This window comes from Leptinotarsa decemlineata, unplaced genomic scaffold, assembly GCF_025532065.1.
Source record: "Leptinotarsa decemlineata unplaced genomic scaffold, Ldec_3_MD MMD2_tig00004307_RagTag_RagTag, whole genome shotgun sequence".
NCBI lineage: Eukaryota > Metazoa > Arthropoda > Insecta > Coleoptera > Chrysomelidae > Leptinotarsa > Leptinotarsa decemlineata.
Genome location: NW_027412606.1, coordinates 12,576,365 through 12,598,335, shown reverse-complemented (window position 1 = coordinate 12,598,335; position 21,971 = coordinate 12,576,365). Strand labels below are relative to the sequence as shown.

At 32.0% G+C, this 21,971-nt stretch overlaps 1 protein-coding gene and 1 long non-coding RNA gene across 7 annotated transcripts in view; one reads left to right on the top strand and one right to left on the bottom strand.

Moving 5' to 3' along the window:
* Positions 1–12,508, top strand: part of MESK2 (Misexpression suppressor of KSR 2) — a 66,013-nt gene extending 53,505 nt beyond the window's left edge. For 4 of the 6 annotated variants that reach the window (XM_074179002.1, XM_074178999.1, XM_074179004.1 and 1 more), the window contains 2 exons: positions 5,815–5,859; positions 11,010–12,508. In XM_074179002.1, the coding sequence (XP_074035103.1) occupies positions 5,815–5,859; positions 11,010–11,155 (191 nt within the window). In that variant the 3' untranslated portion in view covers positions 11,156–12,508. Of the gene's footprint in view, positions 1–4,297; positions 4,495–5,814; positions 5,860–11,009 lie in introns of those variants that run through there. The other 2 variants (XM_074179000.1, XM_074179003.1) reach the window with 2 other exon arrangements.
* LOC141483925 (uncharacterized) lies at positions 10,453–10,890 on the bottom strand. The gene is made up of 2 exons (XR_012466371.1): positions 10,753–10,890; positions 10,453–10,718 (listed from the first exon to the last, which is right to left on the bottom strand). It is a non-coding gene; the product is annotated as an uncharacterized lncRNA (long non-coding RNA).
* Positions 12,509–21,971: the final 9,463 nt, after the last annotated feature.

Sequence of the window (21,971 nt, the reverse complement as noted above, 5' to 3'; positions counted from 1 at the left end):
TTGTAATATATTTAGATAGGCAATATTGTGAAACTAATTTTATATAGCTGAAAATTGTTCTATATATAGCTCTAACATTTAAACATACATAAAGACATATTGTAAATAATAGAAAGGCCAATTGTAAAATTAATTTAGGGTGGTACACTTGTATGGGTGGTATTTCTGATTACCTACCTGTATGATGTACCTGATTAGTATAAGTAGCTTTAGTTTTGAGTAGTTTTTAGTTTTATCTTCCTCTTGAAGATGATCACTTGGTGATCGAAACACGTGTCGAGTTGTAAAAATAACGATTTGATATTGGGAAAAAACTCCAGTAATATTCATTACTACACCAAAGGTTCCAAACAGTATATCACAATGACATATTAATACTTCCGGTATAAGAGAATTCGAATTATAATGTAGGTTATTCTATTCTTTGTGTTTTTCTGTTGAATATCTGTCAATAATAAGTATATGCTGATATAGAATTTTCTAGTGACATTTTTTTTCGAAAATAGTTTGAAAAATATGTCGTTATATTTTAACGACTTGGTAGTTACTAACACAATCATACACAGAGTTTCTTTTATTTTACATTGTTTGCGTTGGTTGGACATGTGCGAATGGTATGTATTGTTTAAAATTATTCTATCTGTATATCACCAACTGCCAATTTATATTTGATTTTCGCATTATTAGCAAGTTCGGTGAAACTGTGTCCTAGAATAGAACCTGTTTTAGAAAAATATTGAAATATTGTTTTGTTGAATTATTGGATATACATTCTGAAAACAACCTCATGTAGATCTCATAAAATATGTCTTTCCATCGTTTTCCATCACAGACGGCCATGAATATTAATTTGTGAAAATTAATTAATTCATTTGAATTATAAAAAAATTATCTATATATTTATCGCAACATTTTGCAGTTCACTCTAATACTTAGTTAGTGCAAGGATTGCAGCTGAAATAATCTATATAACTTGGCTGTCATAGTATTTTCAAAATTTTCAGTTTGTTTATCAATCCATTATTCAATTCAAATGAACTTGTGAATGACAATAGATATTTATTATATTACATCTATTATTATACCTACATGGTCTATCAGTAGCATTGAAACTATATAAAACTATATATTTTATTTGGATAATTTTGAAACTTTCAGGAAAATGTTATGATGGCACTCGTAGGTAGTAAAATACAAATTTCGGAAAGGACTAATATAAATCCTGTTTCACAAAAAACAAATTGTAGTCTCATGTAACTATATAGTGCTCAACAAAAGTAACGCATTGATTTTATAAAATCATTGACAGACATGATGAAAATGCTTGAAGATATCGATAATTGTTTCAAAAATGGTCATTTGACCATATTATTTTCGATCCTTATTTCTTTACCTTTGGAAGCTTGCAATATCAGTTTTTGAAATTTTTTTGCAAAGTACCCTGTAGCATAATTTGCTTACCCAGACGTATAATATCTTGATTGATATAATATGAAAGAATAACAATCATACATTTGGTTTCTAATGTAAAGAACAGTAACACCTACATGAAACAAGAAATTAAATAAGTTTTCGGAAAATATTTTGTCCATGTGGAGAAATTCTCATAGAAGTTATGTTAATAATCAGATGAAAATCACACAATGATTCTCACCCAGGACGTATAACATTTTTGGATTTATGGAGATACATCTGTGACTAAAAGGTCTTAAATTCTTGTATTTCCAGAGTACTCTCACACAGGTGATGTGAGGGTTGAAGAGAGTTGAATGTTTCGTTAATGAGAAATTTGTGTTGAAAATAAAATACCTTAACTCCAAAAAATCTTCATCAGAGACTTTTAAAAAGTGGACCTGGCCTTTGATTATCTAAAGACAGGACTCATGTGGATAAGGTACTTCTAATAGTCATTAGCTGTTGCTCTGGTTTTTGGTCGTTAGTATTAATTGCCAAGACAAATTTTTTCATTCACCAAATTAATGAAAGTAAATTCAAATATCTTTTACTCGAAATATAACGGAATTCCAAGAAAAATTAATCACACGAAGAATGTCACAGCAAATGACAATAATATAATATACATATGTTTTTGATTATATAGGTATGACAAGAGTTGATAATATAATTCAATAATTTTTTGAATATTTCAGGAATTATCAATTTTTGAAACATCATATTTTCATGATACAAATATAATAATATCTTCATTCAAATGTTCAATCCGGGGGTAATTTTTGAGAATGAAAGCAATTTAGGGGTAGGGGGTTAAAAGTTACAGAACTCGACGGTAATATGAAAATGAGAATCTAAAAGTGCAACCTTTTTTTGTTAAATTTTTTGAGAACGATTTTATAAATTTTAATCTGATATTTTTGGCAAGTATTCCAGGAGTAACTATTCTGAGACCTAGAATTCAATTATTTTAATGTAATCAGACAAAAAATGTGTAGGAGATTAGGAACGATCATAAAAGAACAGTTCAGTGAATTGTTGATCCACAATAAATTTGGGATAACATCTTTTACACCAAATTAAGATTAGTTCAATATATTTTAATTTTAGCAGTAACCAAAACCCAATTTTTTTATTGAGTTAAATATTGTAGATCCTTGCTCTAACATAGTATTCAATATAAATATTTAGAATAATCGTGTTATTTTCATCACAAGATGAATAAGAAATTATAGAAAAGTACAAGAACAAATTGTATATAAAAATCGAAAGTGAAAATACGATAAAATCATATCCATTTTCCTCAAACGCACTAATGTTTCAATTGTAACTTGCAAAATATCAATGGATATTATTTTATTTTTCAAGTATCTATGCTACCTATAAAAAGTTTAGGATTATAAGTTCAATTGGCTTTCGAAATAATATTTGATTAGAAATTAATATTTTTGATATTGATTCTTGGGAAATGATTTTATATCAGTATCAGTGGTCAATTACTTATTGAACTTCATATACTTTGTTTTCTTAAATTGGATGAATAATCAAAGATACAGATGAGTTGATAAAGAAAATTGAATGAATATGCTATTGAAGAAAAATGTAAAAAAATACATGAAAAAAATGAATATATAAGCACTTTTCGTTTACTAAAAAAATTATATAGAAAGTGGATAATTTGAAAAAGAATCTGTTGATGTTACATCTTAAAAAAAATTAAAAGAAGTATTTTTTAGAAAATTGGTGTTCATGATGGAAAAACGTTTCGGTTCTTTCTAATATGTAACGAATGGAAATCTTTGAAACCAAGAGATAACTTTGAAGGTGTTAATGAAAACTCTAAAGTAAAAAAAACTGTAAATATCTGAAACAACTCGTTTCTTCTACAGACACTGAATTACGCAAATCACACACACATTTTCCTCGTCAGTTTGTTCATGAAAGAGCAATGATAAAAACTCAGTCATCATTTATGGAAAACACTTTATGGAGTAAATGAAAATTGATATTGAAATCCACTTACAAGAATCATATTTTAAATATCGGATATATGTCTTGCATTTGTTTTTAATGGGTTTTTCTTTCGGTTTTTTATGCAAAACAAACAGTTATGAATGTTATGTGGTTTTCTGATATAACATGAATTATCTACACAACAATAACATTATTAAAGTTTTTTCTTCCATCGAAACCTTTTCATTTATTATATTCAGTGGAGAAGTTGAAAGGCAAAAAAGAAAAAAAGTGTTATTTAAATACATATGATATAAAAAAATTCACACCATTTTCATTTTGTTTTATTAACAAACTCAAGACAACTTGGTGGTATTGTAATATTTTGCTTCCTCATTAGGTTGTCCCTGATTATTTGCCTATTCTCAGTAAACCATACATTTAAACTAGTTATGTATATGTCCGGCACATGATTTCCACCAAAGCTAACAATTTCTACTCATAGATATATAGATACCATAGAATACTAAGATTTCAAACAGTTATTGGTTTGATTCATCTTCATAATCTCCGAAATATGTCCAGAACAAGACAAAATGCTCGTTGATAGAATTTGTATTGTATCATTTTTATCGCTTCACTATCTATCTTGTTCCTAAAATAAAAAATTACATGTATCTAGTTAAGACATACTCACTTTTGCTTAATGTACAAGTGTTTAAGAATAGAGTACATTATTTGTGAAACATTCTGAAAAAAGAATCCTTTGATTTTCACGTCACAGTTTCTCCTAAACACTTGAGCTTGACTTTTTCATAATCATCACTAGTTGCACCCATAGTCATAAGCAAGCATATTACAATATTTTAATTTAATTTATTTTATTTTTCAGCAATACATTCTCAATGCCCCAAGCTTTGTTGATCTAAGCGTCTAAGCATCTTTAGTTCCGAGTCACAATTAGTGAGACTGATACGAATAATCGATTTTATCTGCTCAACTGATCAATTTTATGAAAAATATAGAAGTTTAAAAAATATTAGTAAAACGACAAACTATCATTTGTAAATAAAAAAAACTAAACATTGATCTTTTTGTATTTGATTATGACAATAGTTCTGTGCAATCGTGCAATGTGTTCTTGTGTACGTTTTCCTTAGTAAATGAAACATCATTTTTATGTAGATACCACTAAAGCTATGTATAGTACCAGAGGATACTATCCGAGGCTATTCAGAGAGGCCATAGAAATACATAAACATAAGAATAATTTCAACTGTAAGGAAAGGAGTGTTTCCAAGATTCATCTAACTGAAAACATCGCAAGGAAAGGAGCTCAAACATCAACGAAATATGGATACCGCCACTTATAACAAAAATATTCTGGCGATAATTGATGAAGGGTCGGACCAATTAGGTACAAGAGCAGCCGACCGCTCGACACCTAGTCCTACTAAAAATACAAACATACTAGGATCATTTTTAGTTTGCACATTGCAGCAAGGTAGATCATATCGACCGTTTCTGCATCGCCTCTGATAATGCTAGCCACAGTAGCAGATGAAACGTCTGGTATAAAAACTTACAGATCGTGACTAATGAATCTGGAAATATCGGACAACTTGCTACCTATGTAAACTTGTTGGGGTCGATATAAATGCAATAAATTGAAGTTACGTTTCAATTATATCGTTTGCAATATTTTTTCGAAAAAATACAAGTGACCCTTCTCAGATACAGAATGACTGCGATCGGAAAATCCAGTAGTAGTAGTAATCAGAAGTTCGAGCAAGTGTTGGATCTTCTTTTTTAGGTACCGAGAATATTTTCACTCATGGAGTATCAATTTTTTTGACGCTCATTTTCATGGCTTGCTGGAATAATATCTTCAACATTTCAGTCTGAAGATATCAAATATTATGAAGGATGAGAAATAATTCACATATTTCAATTGCTGAATAATTTCTCAGAAATATAAAAATTTTGAAGTTTAATGTGGTTGGATGTGATTTTTAGCTTCAAATACCCCAAACCAGACGTACATAAGAAATACTTATTCTAAGTACACGCTATTCTTGAATACAATGATATTTTAGAGTTTGAATAGAAATACTTGTATTCATGTTCGGCTAATTTGTGGTGGTGCTTTCACTATTTCAGCTGCTCTCAAAATAATGTCTAGCCATAATATATGCAGAAAGTATATTTTGAATATAAGTCGATTCGTTGAAAAGTCAGCTTATAAGTTTGAGTTGAGAAAGTGTAGGTATAATAATTTACTCAATAGCCAGCAGGCTTTTCTCAAACATTGACCAGGTATTTCGATTATCAAATAACAAAGATTGGGGCACGAATATTAAGTTTTGGCATTTGGCAGATGTAGTCACGGTCTCTGTCATGTTGTTTTAGCCATGCAAGTCGGGAGACAACGTTCTGGCTGTTTCTCAATTGAAGGTAAATTACTGTTTTGATCTTTATATGAAAGGATCCTATCTTTGAGAGCCAATGATACAAATTCACATGTTACTGACCTTATATTTATTCATTGTACATCATTTTATTGAATTGCTTTGATAAATTCATTGAAACCAAGTAAGTAATGGCATCAAAATATTGTTTTTCGTCTCTGAAGACTGGCTACAATGTCGATTTCGCACAAAGAATCTTTTCGAGCACGAAATCTTATGCATGCATTAATATTTTTTACTCTATTTGAAGATATCTATCCAATTATTTTTGGATTTTCATGTTAAGCAGATGTGTGTTACTTCTCAGATCATGCCAAATGAAGCCCTCAAATGAAAAATGACTCTTTTCAAAATTGTGACCGAATCTTCAGTAATCCCATTGTGTATATAATTAGAAGAACTTCAAAAATTAATATTAAAAAAATATATTACACCTTGGTGTCATGAATGTTATACGTTCCGCAGCTTCTTCTGTAGAAAAACTTGTGCTTCATTTGCTCCAGTTGACATCAAATAATGCATGTACATTTCAGCTTTTCAACACAACATAGTTTTTTGTTATATAATTATTCAGAAAGTTCAGCTCTGAGTTGTGAAGGGCACTACTGCAATTAATTATCTACCAAAAGCTATAATGTCCTGAATAAATTAAGAGTTAACAGTTGAAACTAATATGTGTAAACATAATGGCTTCCCAGATTTTTTTCAAATTAGGTGAGATTTTCAAGATGTTGTTTTGGTCTAGTTATCAAACATTTCAGCAATGAGTTGTTTCCTACCTTTGTTCTTATTGCAACAGTTTTTCAGATTTGTTAGTCGTTATCTATTGTATTGTTTCTCAATATTTCGGTAACGAGTTCATCTAAAAACGAAAATGTCATTGATTATATTTATTTCAACAACTTTGATCCCTTTGAAGAGGGTTGATAATATACATCTGTCTTTCTCCAATGCAATGATCAAATTATAATAAAATAGTTTAAATAGATTGGTCGAAGATGTCGACACAAACAAAATCATTTTGTCACAAGGAAGTCAGCGAACCTTAATAATTTCACAGTTTGGCTAATTTTTCCAAAATAACTCCTTTTGAATTTGAATAAAAAATTGATGCTTTAGTCAGATCACTTCCATAAGAACGGTGAAACCAGATGTTTCACCCTCAGTTGCGGAAGGCATCGTCAGTGGCATCATAGTAGTCTTGTAACAATCGGAATAAGACAAGTCTTACTTGTGTGATTGACATAGCTGCCATTTTTTTCAAAGCTGATAACCTGGATTTTTTCTCTTTTGCAATTCTATTTTATTGAAGAATAACCACAGATTCACAATGGTGTTCGAGACAATCTGGTGGTGAGAAGACGCTGCTACTCAAAAGATGTATTATGTTATATAATTGTATCTTCTAGAAATCATTTTCGCAAGGTAGTTGCAACAACAACTTGAGCAATTGATTACGCTCTGAAGGCTGTATTTCGACATTTGGTGGGGCTAGACAAAATAGCCTCCTATCTTTCCTGATGAATTTCATTAACATCCTTATCCGATATTTTGGGAAATCTCGTGAGTAGAGATCGGACTCCCCCAGAAAGGTGATAATTTCATTTCAGGTATAAGATAAAAATTTCATGAATGAATTTCATGAATCTCATTTGTATTGTTTGCAACTATAAGAAAAATATGATTTTATCGATACTAAATAGGTGGACTACAACTATGTCTGCAGGTGTTACCACCTTCTTACTACACTGCATACTCCTGGATGTAATGGAATAATCAAATATAAGAATCTTCATCATTAACATCGAAGCATTGCCCTTGGGTAGAGGCTGATTACTTTTTTGACGCCTAACTGTAAATGATAGCAGAGTTGGTTGAATAGAGGAAAGTTGTCTACACCAATAACAAATCATACAAAATAAAACAACATTATTCGAATGGTTTCCTCTCGGTTTTCGATTCTCCCTCCAAAGACTATATTTTTCAGAGTAATAAAAAATTTTTCCAAATAAAATATTTTTTGTATCTTACCTAAAATTTGGAATATCATTAATACTATTTTTCCGATGCTTACTTGGATTTTTCTTCATCATGTTTGTTAGATTATGATCTTGTGAATACGAATGTGTTTCACAGGTAGATTCAAAAATGTTCATTCTTCTCTTGTTGGTATTTATTGAGTATTTGGTAGGTTAGGTTAGGTCCAAAGTGAGTGGGTCTATTCGACTCTCCACCGCAACCCGCAAGGGTTTATTATGACTCACACCTATTCACACTTGACCAAATAAATCCAACTTCTAAACGAAGCCGATTAGTTTGTATGGTGAGTGGTCTTTCAGGTCAGATGGTAAGAAAACGGCCCTGCCGAACTCTAAAAGCCTGATTCGGTCCCCAGCAGGGCAGGCACAAAGTATATGCTCATCACCAATGAGGTAGTCGGATAGTCAAGGTGCAAGATTCCCACCTTGATACCCATGGCAACTCTCCAATTTGAGGGTTTTTTCACGTCAGCTACACCTGACGATGCCTTAGATTCAGCCGTGCAGACTTTTTCGCCTCTGGTTTTGGTGAATCATCACTTGAGCACAAACGTTTGCTAACCTGCTCATGGGGGGTTTGTTCTAACGATTATGGACATACAGGATTGCTTACTTACATATATCGTCACGTTAAACAAGCGCCGAGCAGATGTGACGTAACACTGGTTACACTTTTAGTACCTACCATAAGACTGTGTGTTATTTTAACATTTTTTGAGGATTATTTTCGGACAGTATTGCATTGTTTCTGCACATTTTGATTAAATTTTTATTTAACTGTACCAATTAGGTTTCTGAAACATAGAGTTTGTTATTGTGAAAGTCGTATTTTTTGTGCTTTTGGACATTTTTTAAACTGGTGTAACGAGTAGACGCCATATAAGACTCCATTATTGTCTTTCGTTTTGAGGTTTGTTTTTCACCATTTTGGAACTTTTTTTTGTTTTTTGAACATTTTTAAATAAAATTAAGGTAAAAAATTGAAAAATTTACATGTTTGTAAGTAATAGCAATAATCGTCTAAACATCAAATAATCTTGTAATTTTTAGTTAAAATGTCTGGGCGTATTTGTGCTGAGTCAACTTGCAAAAGCAATTAGTTGACTTTGAAGAAAAGTGGTGTTACTGATGTAATATTTCACTCTTTTCCTATTGCTAAGGATATGATTTCTACAACTTTGCAAAAAGAATGGATTCGTCGTTGCAAAAGAGGGGATAAATTCACTCTCAAAAATGGATTTGTTTGTTCTAAACATTTTTCAGAAAATGATTATGAACGAGACCTTGAAAATGAATTGTTAGGTAAAACCTCATTCTATTAATTTACTGCTTAAAATAAATATGGTTTTTTTATGGGTTTGCCTTTGCGTCGTAAGAAAACTGCAAAACTGCAAAAAGAGAAAATTTTCCTTCAAATATTATTTTTGAATTTTGCAAACTGAGAGAAAATAGGTCACTTTAAAAAAATTCAAACAATTCTGATAATAGAAAAAAAATCGAAAATTAAGTAAAGTAATGCATTAGTCCTTTAAATTTATTTTTCTAAATTCATGCAAAAAAAAATTAATTCAAATATATTTAGTGGGTAAAGTAGTTCCTTTTTGCGCTAATGTAGCATTATAATATATTAAATTGTAGATTTATCAATTTCATCATTTATGGAACAAAGTTAAAGTTTAATTATTCCATTTAAATTTCTCATTTTTTAAATAAAAAAAACCGTATCATGTATTTTCTGTCAGATAAATAAAAAAAGTTGTTACAACTGTAAACAATTTATTATTTATATATATTTTTGATTATTAAGCTTTATTATAAAAGATAACAAAAAGTTATAAAAAAAAATTTTAGATAATATTATTATCTAAAACAAAGTTCATTACAAACTTTTTGTGGGAGTTACAGTTTTCACGAAAATAATAAAAAACTGATGAAACCTCTTACTTTTAAAAAGAGCAAAATAGGTCGCCCTATCATCCATAAAAGAAAAATTTTTACTTAGAATTAACCCATTTATATTGGGTATTTAATCCTATATAAAAATAATATTTCAATAAGGGATTCACCTCAAATTTGTTTATTTCAATTCAAAAGTGCAGTAGCGAATCAATCCAGAGTCACCACTGTTACGTCACGAGACCACGTGACGTGGTGGCAAAAGTAAGCAATCCTGTATGTACATAATCGTTGGGTTTGTTCCTCCACTTGAGACAGATTCTGCGAATGCCGCTCAAGAATTTGGTGCAAGGCGGTTTCATAAGGTGAAGGTACCTCGCTCTTGAGAAGACGACTCGGTCGTTTCCTGGCTGCACCACCAAACGTTTTTTTAGGTTCAGTTATTGGATCAGTAGTTGGAGAGTTGAGAAGCTCTCGCTCCTAATCTAAATTTACAGGAAGGTCAGTTAGAGTCGTAAGCTCGACATCCATCTCCTCTGTAGACTCGCTCCTGATCTAAATTTACAGGGAGGTCAGTTGGAGTTGTAAGCTCGACATCCATCTCTTCTGTAGGGGGGTAATATAACCAGCAGGGTCCATCGCACAAAGTATTTGGTAACAGAACACACATGAGTATGTTAATTTTCAAAACTCCGTGAATACTAATCTGGGCTGAAACATATATGCAAGAACTTCATCTAGGCTCTTTACTCTATTCCAGAAGAATGTTGGTATATTTCAGATCTTGTTTTACACCGAAACACCCTCTTCAAAATATCACCTGTGTGACAAATATAATTCATGGAATTGAAAAATATATGGGAAAGAAAATCTTTTGTGTTCTACTTCTCCTTCTTCATAAAATCTTTTTCTTTCCCGAAAATCAATTTCCCCTAAAAACATACCCCTATCGATTTGAAAAATAGATTTTGTTTGTAAAGAAAGTAAAATAATGTATGTCTATTTCTCTATGATTTGATATTGGAAGCAGGTCTTCTGATTTCGAATTTCATTTAGCAAACTACTTTTTTCAGTTTGAGGCTTAGTATGTATTAAGTGTTCGCTTTCTTTTTGAACTGTGTATTGAGAAATGAATAATTTTCACATTATGGTCCACAAACAAGCATCGAACTCTAATTTCATCACATTATTTGATTTTCAGTTGCTCCGCTTTCTCCTACCAAAATGGCCCTGTTTCGTAAGGCATCTCTGGAGGAACAACTCAAAACCAAACTAGCCAGTGTTGGTCAGTGGCCATCAAATATTATACATATAACTGAGAATCCTATCTCTGCAGTAGTCTGTTAGAATATGTGCAATTACTGTATTGAAATTTATGTGATAAAAAATTGATGTTGATGAAAATTGGCTGAAAAGAATTTAAATACTCAGAAACTTTATTACTGATTCAAACTACTATGTAAAGAAACTGCTATGTGAAAAACATGTCCACAAAAAATGGGTATCATCAAATGTAGATAAAGCTTGATGACTAGAATAGCACGAACCCCAGTAACAAATTACTTTACAAACGATAAAACATATCCCACGTGTTAATGAAATAATTGCCATTTAAATTGCGGCATCTTCGATTTGATGTGAAAATATGAAGTTGAATCTGTTATTGGCGTTATATAAATGAAGCTAAGTGGTATGATCATTATAGTTTTTGTTGGAGAAATGTATTTATTGTTATGGTTATTGAGTTATTGAAAATTGACACACGGTTTGTTAAAACTCTCGAAAAATGATTTTCAGTAACAATTTGTCACTACTTATATAATATTGGTATGTATTTTGGAAGACTTTTATCAAAAAAAAAATGTGATTGTTTTAATTGTGATAAATTTCAATACAGACCTATTTGTTGGCCACTACCATTCATATCTAACGAAGCACATATCTGTAGCAGTGGGAAAAACCCATCTTCAACAAAATTTGACACACGTTATCATGATCCACGGCATCATTGAGTTTCGAAAGCCTAGCGAATTGTTATTCATGGATATGCTTCAGTAGGCTGATTTGATTAGTTCTCATTTCATTCTAGGATAAAAAACAAGCTTAACATTGTATCATAGGAAGAACAAAGCTTATTTTTGGTACACTTTTTTAAATCACTTTTTATGGCTAGTAGGTTGTTCAATATAGAATCTTATTTCAAGTTCGTAGAAATGAAACCTCTCAAAGAACGATTATTCATTAAGATTTCATATGTCATGGCAAAAAACATGAAGGGTAGTGTACTCCATTAAAAATTTATAAGTGGAAATAATTCACCACATTTTATTACTTTGTAAGAAATAGTTTTATACAGTAAACAGGATCCATCAGAGGTTTTCCACTCCATTTAATAGAAAAAAATCAGATGACTTTTCAAAATTGAAAATATTCAGTTTCAGAAAAATATTTTTATCTATCAACCAAAAATAAGCTTTAGTGATTTTTTCATTCAATAAGGCTAATGGGGTATGTCATGCAATCAAACGTAGGTTTAACTTTCAACCCTAAGGCTGTGGCTGCTAATGCTGATTTTCATATATGGCTTTGTTGAATTTTAATAATTTTATTTGAGAGTTAATGAAACATGCATATTGTGCCTCACTTTGTTTACTATAAATCGAGCATTTCTTGATCTAAATAAAGGTTGTTCATAAATTAGTTTGTTTCTGTGTGAGCGTTTTATTTTGAAACTTATATTACAAGTCTTTTGTAAATGAACAATGTATTAACATGTTTGTACTCTGCATCTTCTGAAGAAACGACAACTAATGAAATATATTTTTAGGAGAGATATATTTTTAGGAGAATAAGGATTTGGTTTTCTTCTTCTTCATCTTCATACAAAAAGCCAAAACCTTTCCTAAAAATTAATCTCTCTTGAAAATATACCTCTTTCAATTTAAACATATTCGGACTAGATGGCTTCTTAAGAGGCAAGCCACTCGTGCTGAACTTCAACAAAGTATCAAACATTTGGTCTGAAGCTTATGGTTCGGGAGCTACAAATTATTTGAGTTGAAAACGAGCAACCCTGAATGACCTTCTATACAATCTGTTACCTAGGTTTTGTAGGTGTTTTTGTGAAGTATACTTCAAAAAAGTCTTATTTTGCCTAGTTGAGTTTGAATTCGATATTATCTTTATTTTGTAATTGTCTCATTCTACAATAATGATTACCTACCAGGTGAAGTTACAATTGGTGTTTCTGTTTTTGTGAATTTTTGAGAAGCAATGGTTTATATTCTCCGAGAACGGATTGAAATGTTGAGTTCGTACTACCAGAATGGAAATAGTGCTAGAGCTGATGTTTGTATGTTCAATGATAATCATCCAGGAAGAAATGTGCGACACAAATACGTTTCGGAATTATTGAACAAATTAATGGAAACTGGATCTGTTAACAATAAAAAGCATAACCGTTCAGGAATTGTCAACGATGAAGCTATTTGTACTGCAGTTTTAGGGCACGTTGGACTAATGGAAAATTCGCAATCACTTACTAAGTCGAGAATCAGGAATCAGTCGTACAAATGTTTTCAGGATCCTTAAGTACAAATTTCATCCATATAAGATTAGACTGGTTCATGGATTGAACGAAGATGATTTCGCTGGACGTATCGAGTTTTGTGAAAGTCTCACTGAACGCATCAACTTGCATCAGAATTTCTTATATAAAATTTGTTTTCGGATGAATGTACATTTAGTTTGAATGGGGAGGTGAATATTTTTCTAGAAATTCCTGTAGGTTTAACTTTTTCCTTCATTTTCTGTACGTGATGTGTCTTGATCTATGTTGAAATCGTGTTTATTCCCTAAAATGTGACAGGCATATGGGGAATTGGTTTTCCCACTTCAATTTTTTTTTATGTTTGGAGATTCTCGATTTGAATTTTTTTTGAAGTTCTTCCTATGTAAACGTTTGGGTAAGATCCACGCATGTTAGTTTGTAGACCACTGATTTGTTACATTTGTCTATTTTTATTAAATTTCCAATTAAATTTCACTGTGCTGTCGAGGTATTGATGTGTCATGATATGGTAAGCTGCTGATACATGTTGATGAGAGTGAGATGAATGGTCATGGATAGTTGTTTCTGTATGGAATGGTTTGTAGTTAATTGCGAAATCATGTTTGTCGGTGCTTTTTGTAATTGTGAGGTTTTAAAAGTTTATCAAATTATTATTTTTTAGTTCTATTTTGAATTTTATGTTTTGGTGAACAGAATTGATGTACTGAAAAAATTACTGTAATTATCGACGTGTTCCTGTGAAGCTGGCTATAATATCGTCAACACACCTATACCAATAAATATTTTTGTATATGTCTTGTCTTCGTATTGTCATTTTGTCTAGACCAAAAATATTTGAATTCACTAACATAATGTAAATTAACAAGGAAGGCCTCGTAATGGGTAATCAATCCTCTAAACACCCTCCTCGCTAAAAATTTCATGTAGAACTTCAGAGAAACGATTCTGTAACATCCGATTTTCCAAAACTTTATTTATTGATGTAGGTATGTTGACGATGCCTGCCTCACAGCCTGCTTCACAGGAACGCATCGACAATTACATTACAGTAATTTTTTCAATACATCAATTATATACACGAAAACATAAAATTGACAATATAAATAGAAACCAATAATTCGATTGACTTTTTAGACCTCACAATCACAAACATCAACAACCGACACGACTCCGCAATTTACCACAAACCAACCAATATAGATACAACCATCAATAACCATTATAATTATCCTCCTTATAAAAAACAGCAGTTTACCATACCATGATCCTCAAACTCATCAGAATCCAGATGACCACAGAAAATTCCAATAAGAAATTGAATACGTTGAAAAATATAGTAGTAAACAACAACTTCAAACCGAACACTAAAACCTACAAAACACACATATACAGGAGAGTCATTATATTGAATGAAAAGACTACTTCAATAGAACTGGGCGATACTTCATGAAAATCTATATTAAAAAACTAATCAATACAGTTTATTGTATGATTTTCAATATAAAGTCTTTTACAAAAACCGCAACATGTGCTTCGCTATACAATAGCTTCCTCAAGCATAAACTGAGGAAGCTATTGTATAGCTAAACACGTGTCGCGGTTTTTGTAAAACCTCTGGAATAGAAAGCATACAATAAACTGTATTAATTAGATTTTTTCAAAGACTACTGACAAAAGAGATCGTTAACATAGCATATAAGACTGCTAACTCCTTAGGTAGACATATGAAGAACAACAAGTTGAACATGGATAAAGGTAACAAATCAGGTCTCTACAAAGTACTCATGTGGATCGTGCCCAAAAGTTTATATAGGAAGGACTTCCAAACGAGAATCTTTGAACAAGAAAGAAGTTTTGAACCAACTAAAACCAATTCCACATATGCTTGCCACCTTTTAGAAAAAAAACCAGGATTTCAGTATGGAGTATGACAATATTACATACAAAAAGTATAATATAAAATTTAAGCCTGCAGGAATCTCTGGAAATAGATAAACGTCAATATCCAAATTTTCTTTTGAACGAGCAATAAGAAATCATTCATTCACCATTAATTAACTTGATTGATGGTAATTGACAGTGTTTCTTGGAGAATTTCATTAGTTCGGCCTTCCATTGTCTGATATTATATAAAATGATTTGAAATCCCTGAAAGAAAAACCAGTGCTTGCACTTTTATATATCAGATGATTATCGGAAAGGATAAGAAGAATTGGATCCAAGTACATCGGAACCTGTTTCAGATCCGAAAACACTATACGTAGCAGCCTCACGAAAACCAGGCCACCAAACGCGGACTGCGATTCCAAGAATTACAGTTATGAGATACCCTGTGAGTGTGGAAAATCCTATATCGGTAAAACATTGAATGTTCGCATTGCCCAGCACAAGAAATACAAACATCAAGAGGAAACCAGCAAATCAGGAATAGCAGAGCATGTTTGGACCCATTAACATAACATCGAGTGGTCCCAAGCTGAGATCATATACAGGGAGTTATGGTTTAAGAGGAATTTCATGTTATCCAACAATGTATTCAGCTAAGTTAGCTTAGAGATACCCAACATATGGAAACCCATAATCAAGCAAAAAATGGCCAACTCTCGCCAAACGGTCATCTCCCACTAAACTGGTGAAGCGGAAAAAGGAAAGCGGAGATAAGTGAAAGTACTCGAATGACCGATAAATAGTCATCTCTCGGAGGAATTAGTCCAGTCACCAACCGAAGACGATTGTGGATAGTAACAATCGAAACGCCGTGAAGAAACTTAGCTTGGAATCTCTTAATTTTTAATCTTTATTTTTATATTTTGTTTAATTGTTTATTTTTACTTGTATTTTATTTCACTATTATTTTGTTTCAGGTTTTTTCACTTAATATTGTTATTTTCAGCCACTAATTTTCAATTCTTCTTTTTTTCTTTCAGGGATTTCAAGTCATTTTATTTAATATCAGATAATGGAAGTCTGAACTAATGAAATTCATTAATTTACTTGTTTTCATGAAATATTTAAAATCAACATTTTTATAAATTTTCTGTTTTCCTCGAAGTTATGACATAGAATGAAAATATTTCACCTATTTTTTTAGAAATGTTATTGTATTGTGATGGTTTTTTCAAAATCTGCGTGTTCCACTTTGATTAATCATTCATCTCATTAGGTTTCTAATTACCCACTTTTATACTCGTATAAAATACACTGTAGAATAATTTGACGTAAAAGTCCAAATAATGAAGCTATCGCGTAACAAAATGCGCATTTAATGAAATTTATCTTCAATTATAAAAAATAAAGAATTTAAACTATCCACTATACCTGGGTTCTGGTATGGGTAGTTAAACATTTTCGTCCTTACCTTTAGGGAAGAAAATTTAATTTTAGAGTAGATCATCGTCCTTTAATTAATTAACATAGTTATTTTCAATCAAAGACCCTGGTAGCCGATTAGCCAGATGGCGTTTGAAACTGGAAGAATATCAATTCAATGTAATTTATAGATCCGGAAAAATACACAAAAACACGGACGCTTTGTCTAGAACTAAAATGAATTCTTTCAAAGAATGCGCAAAATATCATTTGAAAACTTTTGCAATTGAAAATGAAAAAGAAAATGAAGAAATTTCAGATACAGAAACTGAAATAGGTCAAGAAACAATATTTGAAGGATTATATAACTTCACAAGACTTTACGAATCAACATCATTGTACTACTGTACTATCAGGTACTATCATCGTCATGGCCCTAGTAGAGCCATGAAGATGATAGTACAGCTATCGAAAGCGCTGGCATATAATACGTAGTAGTTGTTATTAAAGCTTCACATCCTTTTTGTAAACAAATGTTAATATTAAAATACTGAAAATAAATGAAAATTAGTTTCATCAATCAAATATATATGTTATGTGGTTTTAACTATAAACTTTATTGGATATTTGAATTACAATGAGGAGTTTTATAAACAGTGATTCTAAATTCGTCGAACATGGATAGTCGCGAAATTAGTCAAGAATGTGGCGTCCTCTTGTTCTCCCATTTCCTGGGTAACTGCATAGTTATTATTATGCAATCCATAGACAAAAGGTGCAATTATTTAAAGTGGTAAAAAACATAGAAATGTTTCATGGCGATTTATTTCGATTTTTTCCTCAATTGGTTTCTCTAGTTGGATACTGGGTCTTCTCCCTGGAGCTGGGAATGATTTTCGAAATGATGCAACAGTTCTTCTGGGTCAAGGTGGTGGATCATCATTGCTTGATGCCATTATTCCAATTTGAATATAACGTCTTTTTCTACATTCACAAAACATGTAAAATATTAATTAATCTGACAATAATTACAATTGTGAAAATAGTATACCATGAAACATGTCGGTTTATGAATGGTTCATTTATAACTTTATATGATAAAATTGGCCGATACTTGATGAAGATCCATAACTAAAGTATTCAAAAAACACTTTATTTTGAGATTTTCACTAAACAATTTCACAAAAACGCAACACATGTTTCGCCATACAATGGCTTCTTCGGGAGTGTCTTAACTAACTAATTCCACACATTCAATGCTATATATACCTTATTCTACAATTTGAAGTACCTACATTTAGTACCTGGTTATTACCTAAGTTTGTAATGGATTGAATTACCTGTGCTTATGCCCCAGTTTCCACATTTGAGAAAATATTTAGTAATGGGGAGTTATTCAATGTTTTTTGAATACGTTAGTTATCAAGTATCGGCCAATTCCATCATATATCTTAAGAAAGCCCCTACGGGTTTTTTGCCCCAAATTTATCGCCCTGAAGACCAACAATAGAAGTCGAGCAACCCAAGAAGGAATCAATTATGGAAGAAACGAAACGGGCCCAAAGTTTGGAAAACTATTCTAATCATAATTTTTTCGACAGATTTCTAAATCTATCCAACACGAAGTTTACATTAAATGAAACGACATTATTAGAGAAAGGCCTCGGTCATAACACAAAACCATATATCAATTCTACATTCATAGAATGTTTAGGTAGGTATAGAAAAGGAACTGGCTCTGGGAGATACTTGTAATTATAATAAACATGTCGCGGCAAATATTTTGAAATCTGAACCGGTTGATCAAATTCAGTCTAATGGAGAAAGTAAAATTGCAAAATCAATCAAGCAAAATGCTAAGGATAATGAAGTGATTTTTACGAGAGCAGATAAAGGTCGAAAGGTTATTGCATTGCATTAAAAGGACTACGTCAGAAAAACTCTAGATTTCCTTAATTCAGGAAGCTACGAGATTCTTAGGAATGACCCTACAACTATGTACCAGAAAAAGGTTACGGAAACCCTTAAGGCAATAGAATTGGTTTTGAATGGAAATGATAAATGTAAAACATTGGTCATATATCCACAACCACCAAAACTGTATTCCCTTATTAAATTATACAAAACTAATTTCCCGATCAGACCAGTGGTGTCGTTTGTGACGGCACCTACCGTGAAAATCTCAGAAATCCTGATGAAAATGATTCAAACCTATACCCATTTCAAGCCGAAAGTCAGTATAAATAATTCTTATCAACTAGTGGATAATATTAAAAACGTAATTCTTCCTGATAACGCAAAATTAATATCGTTCGAGGTCCAAAATTCATTTCCTAGTATTCCGCCAATTGAAACAATTGGACTAGTTGAGTGTCTCTTGGAGAAAACCCACGTAAATCCATTGATAAAACAGGAAATTTTATATTTACTTACTATTTGTATATCTCAAAATTATTTCCAGTTTGACGAAACATTTTATTCATGCAGTGAAGGACTAATAAAGGAGAACTGTTTGAGTACCTTGCTGCCTGAATTTTCATGGATAACCTAGTATGAAATCCATAATAATCAGTTAACTAACAGTTTTTTGTACTGGTACAGATACGTAGATAATATCTTAGTCTGCTTTACTGGTAGAGATAGGCAATTAGGCAAGTTCATTGAGTATGCCAATTTCCACCCATCAATAAAATTCACCACTGAGCGGGAGGTAAATAATTCAATATATTACCTTGACTTAACCATAAAGAAAAATAATTATTTTCCACAAACCATCGTATACGGACATCATCATACATAATTCCTCCACACACCCTCACCATCATAAAGTCGCTGCATTCAATAGTATGCTTCGCAGACTTTTGAATATTCCACCGTGTTAAGAATAATTTTCAGAGAGAGCTGAGTTAGATCAAACAAATCGCGGTTAACAACGGGTATAAAGTAGATATTACAGATTCCATTCTTTCCAAAAACTACAAAACAAGCCATGGATCTGGTCTACCCAAATTCAAGATACGATAACGTCAGTTATAGGACATTGTCAAATTTGGGTGAACCAACCAATAATATTGCCCGATTTTTAAAGAAAGAATGCGTAAACGTATCTTACAGAACGAATAATCTAAGTAAATATATTTAAAACAATAACGACAAAAATTCGGTGTCGGATAGATCAGGACTATATAAGTTGACTTGTGGCTCTTGTCAAAAACTGTATAATGGTCAACCAGGGAGAACATTTTCCCAAAGAATTGAAGAGAGTAGAAGTAGTTTTGTAAATAGAAAGACCAATTCCACATTCACAAACCACCTTTTAGCAGAAGGTCAGTTCGATCATGAATACAATGTGTTACATTCAGAAGAGAAGAGTTTGAAACTCAATCTTCTAGAATGTTTAGAAACCAATAGATCCACGAATTCGGGTAATTTACTGAATGACCAATTATAATTGAATAACTTCCCATAACTAAATATTTTTTCAACTGTGGAATAATTTGATTCATTACAAACTTAGGTAAAAATCAGGTACTTGAAATGTAGGTACTTGAATGAGGTACCTATATGTAGCATTGTAGAATTAGTTAGTTAAGAAACGCCCGAAGAAGCCATTGCATGGTGAAACACGTGTTGCGTTTTTGTAAAATTGTTTAGTGAAATTCATCTCACAATAAAGTGTTCATTTGAATGCGTTATTCATAATTTCATCTAATTGATCTGAATATTGATCTAATTTGTGTTGAGAAATATTAATATAGTCTACATTCAATTTGCTCAATTTCAAAAGTTTCAAATGTGGTAAGCTTTCTTTTTCTAGTACATCTTTGCAACATTGTTATGGTATTACAATTAAATGGACTGTATAAGTTACATTTTTGTTCCTTTACAATTATTTTAAAATATACTCTTGTGTTTCTAATGAAAGCATTACATAGCTTGGAGTTTCAAGATTGAATTGTTTTTTATAATTCGTGTTTCAACCTCATGTTTTAAATAGTTTATCGAAATTGAACACATTCTAGGAAGATCTGAAAGTGGTCTTACAATTTGAGCTTCACACATTGCGTTACTATCAATTGGGTACGAAATTACATTTTCGCATATATCAAGATTAAAATTCAAGCTTTTTCATAAACTTAGATTTTCGAATGCAGCATACAGCAATGAGTCATCATCTTTTGCTATAAATTTCTTATATGTGGGTAAAATATGATGTAGGGGAGTATAAGGTAATGGGAGTCAGCGGGTAATGGGAGTCACCCTCACATCCACGAAACAATAGGAGCGAGTAACGCAAAAATGACATCCCTACCCGCGCTCTGACCCAGGAGTGCTGCCTGGAATAGCCTGCGCCAGTTAGTGCCCACGCTATTGAGATACGTAGGTGATTTGTTTTTGTGCTCCACTGGTATAATTTCACGTCATTGCAAATTAGAAGGTAAGTGCCGAATATCTTGCAGTATGCGATTGAGACTTTTACACGAAATTAGTTAGACATTCGAAATTTTAATGGGAAGTTCAGATTATGTCAGTGTTTTGAAGATTATTTTTATTTTATTTTTTTTTCCGCATTAGTGTAATTGTGGGAAATAAGAGTCAGGTGACTCCCATTACCCGCAAGTGGTCACTATTACCCGCAACTTTGCATGTTGAATCACGTCATTTTTATTTCTTTTTAGATGCCGAATGTACGGGTCAGGACAACTGCAAAGGCTTCCTGGTCTTCTGATAGCCTGGAAAAAGCTATAAAGCTTGTTGAAGGAGGTTCTTTTATGAGAAATGCTGCTAAGTTAATGGGAATCCCCTTTTCAAGCCTCCAAAAGAGGATAAAAAAGGTTCTACCTTAGGACCACATTTAGGACGGTTCACTGTTTTTAGTGCTGAGACAGAAGCCAAGATAGCAAACTTGGTGAAGAAAATGGCAAATATTTTTTATGATTGCACTGCTAAACAAATTAGAAAAGTGGCAATCTTCAAAAATGGCTGGCGCGATTGGTTGCATGCATTTATGACCAGACATAACATTTCTATTAGGAAAGCTGAGGCGACCAGCATAAATAGAATAACAGCTTTTAATAAAACCGAAATAAGTCTGTTCTTCGAGCTACTTGGCCAGCTGATGGAAAAACATAGATTTGTTCCAAAAAATATTTTATTTCTGACCGGGATATTATAAGCTTATATCGTCATAGTTACGCTATCAATAAAGAGGGTCATAACTCCCTTGGGACATTATAGATTTTATAATTCCCTCTACCTTTCACAAGTAAAAATAAATAGAAA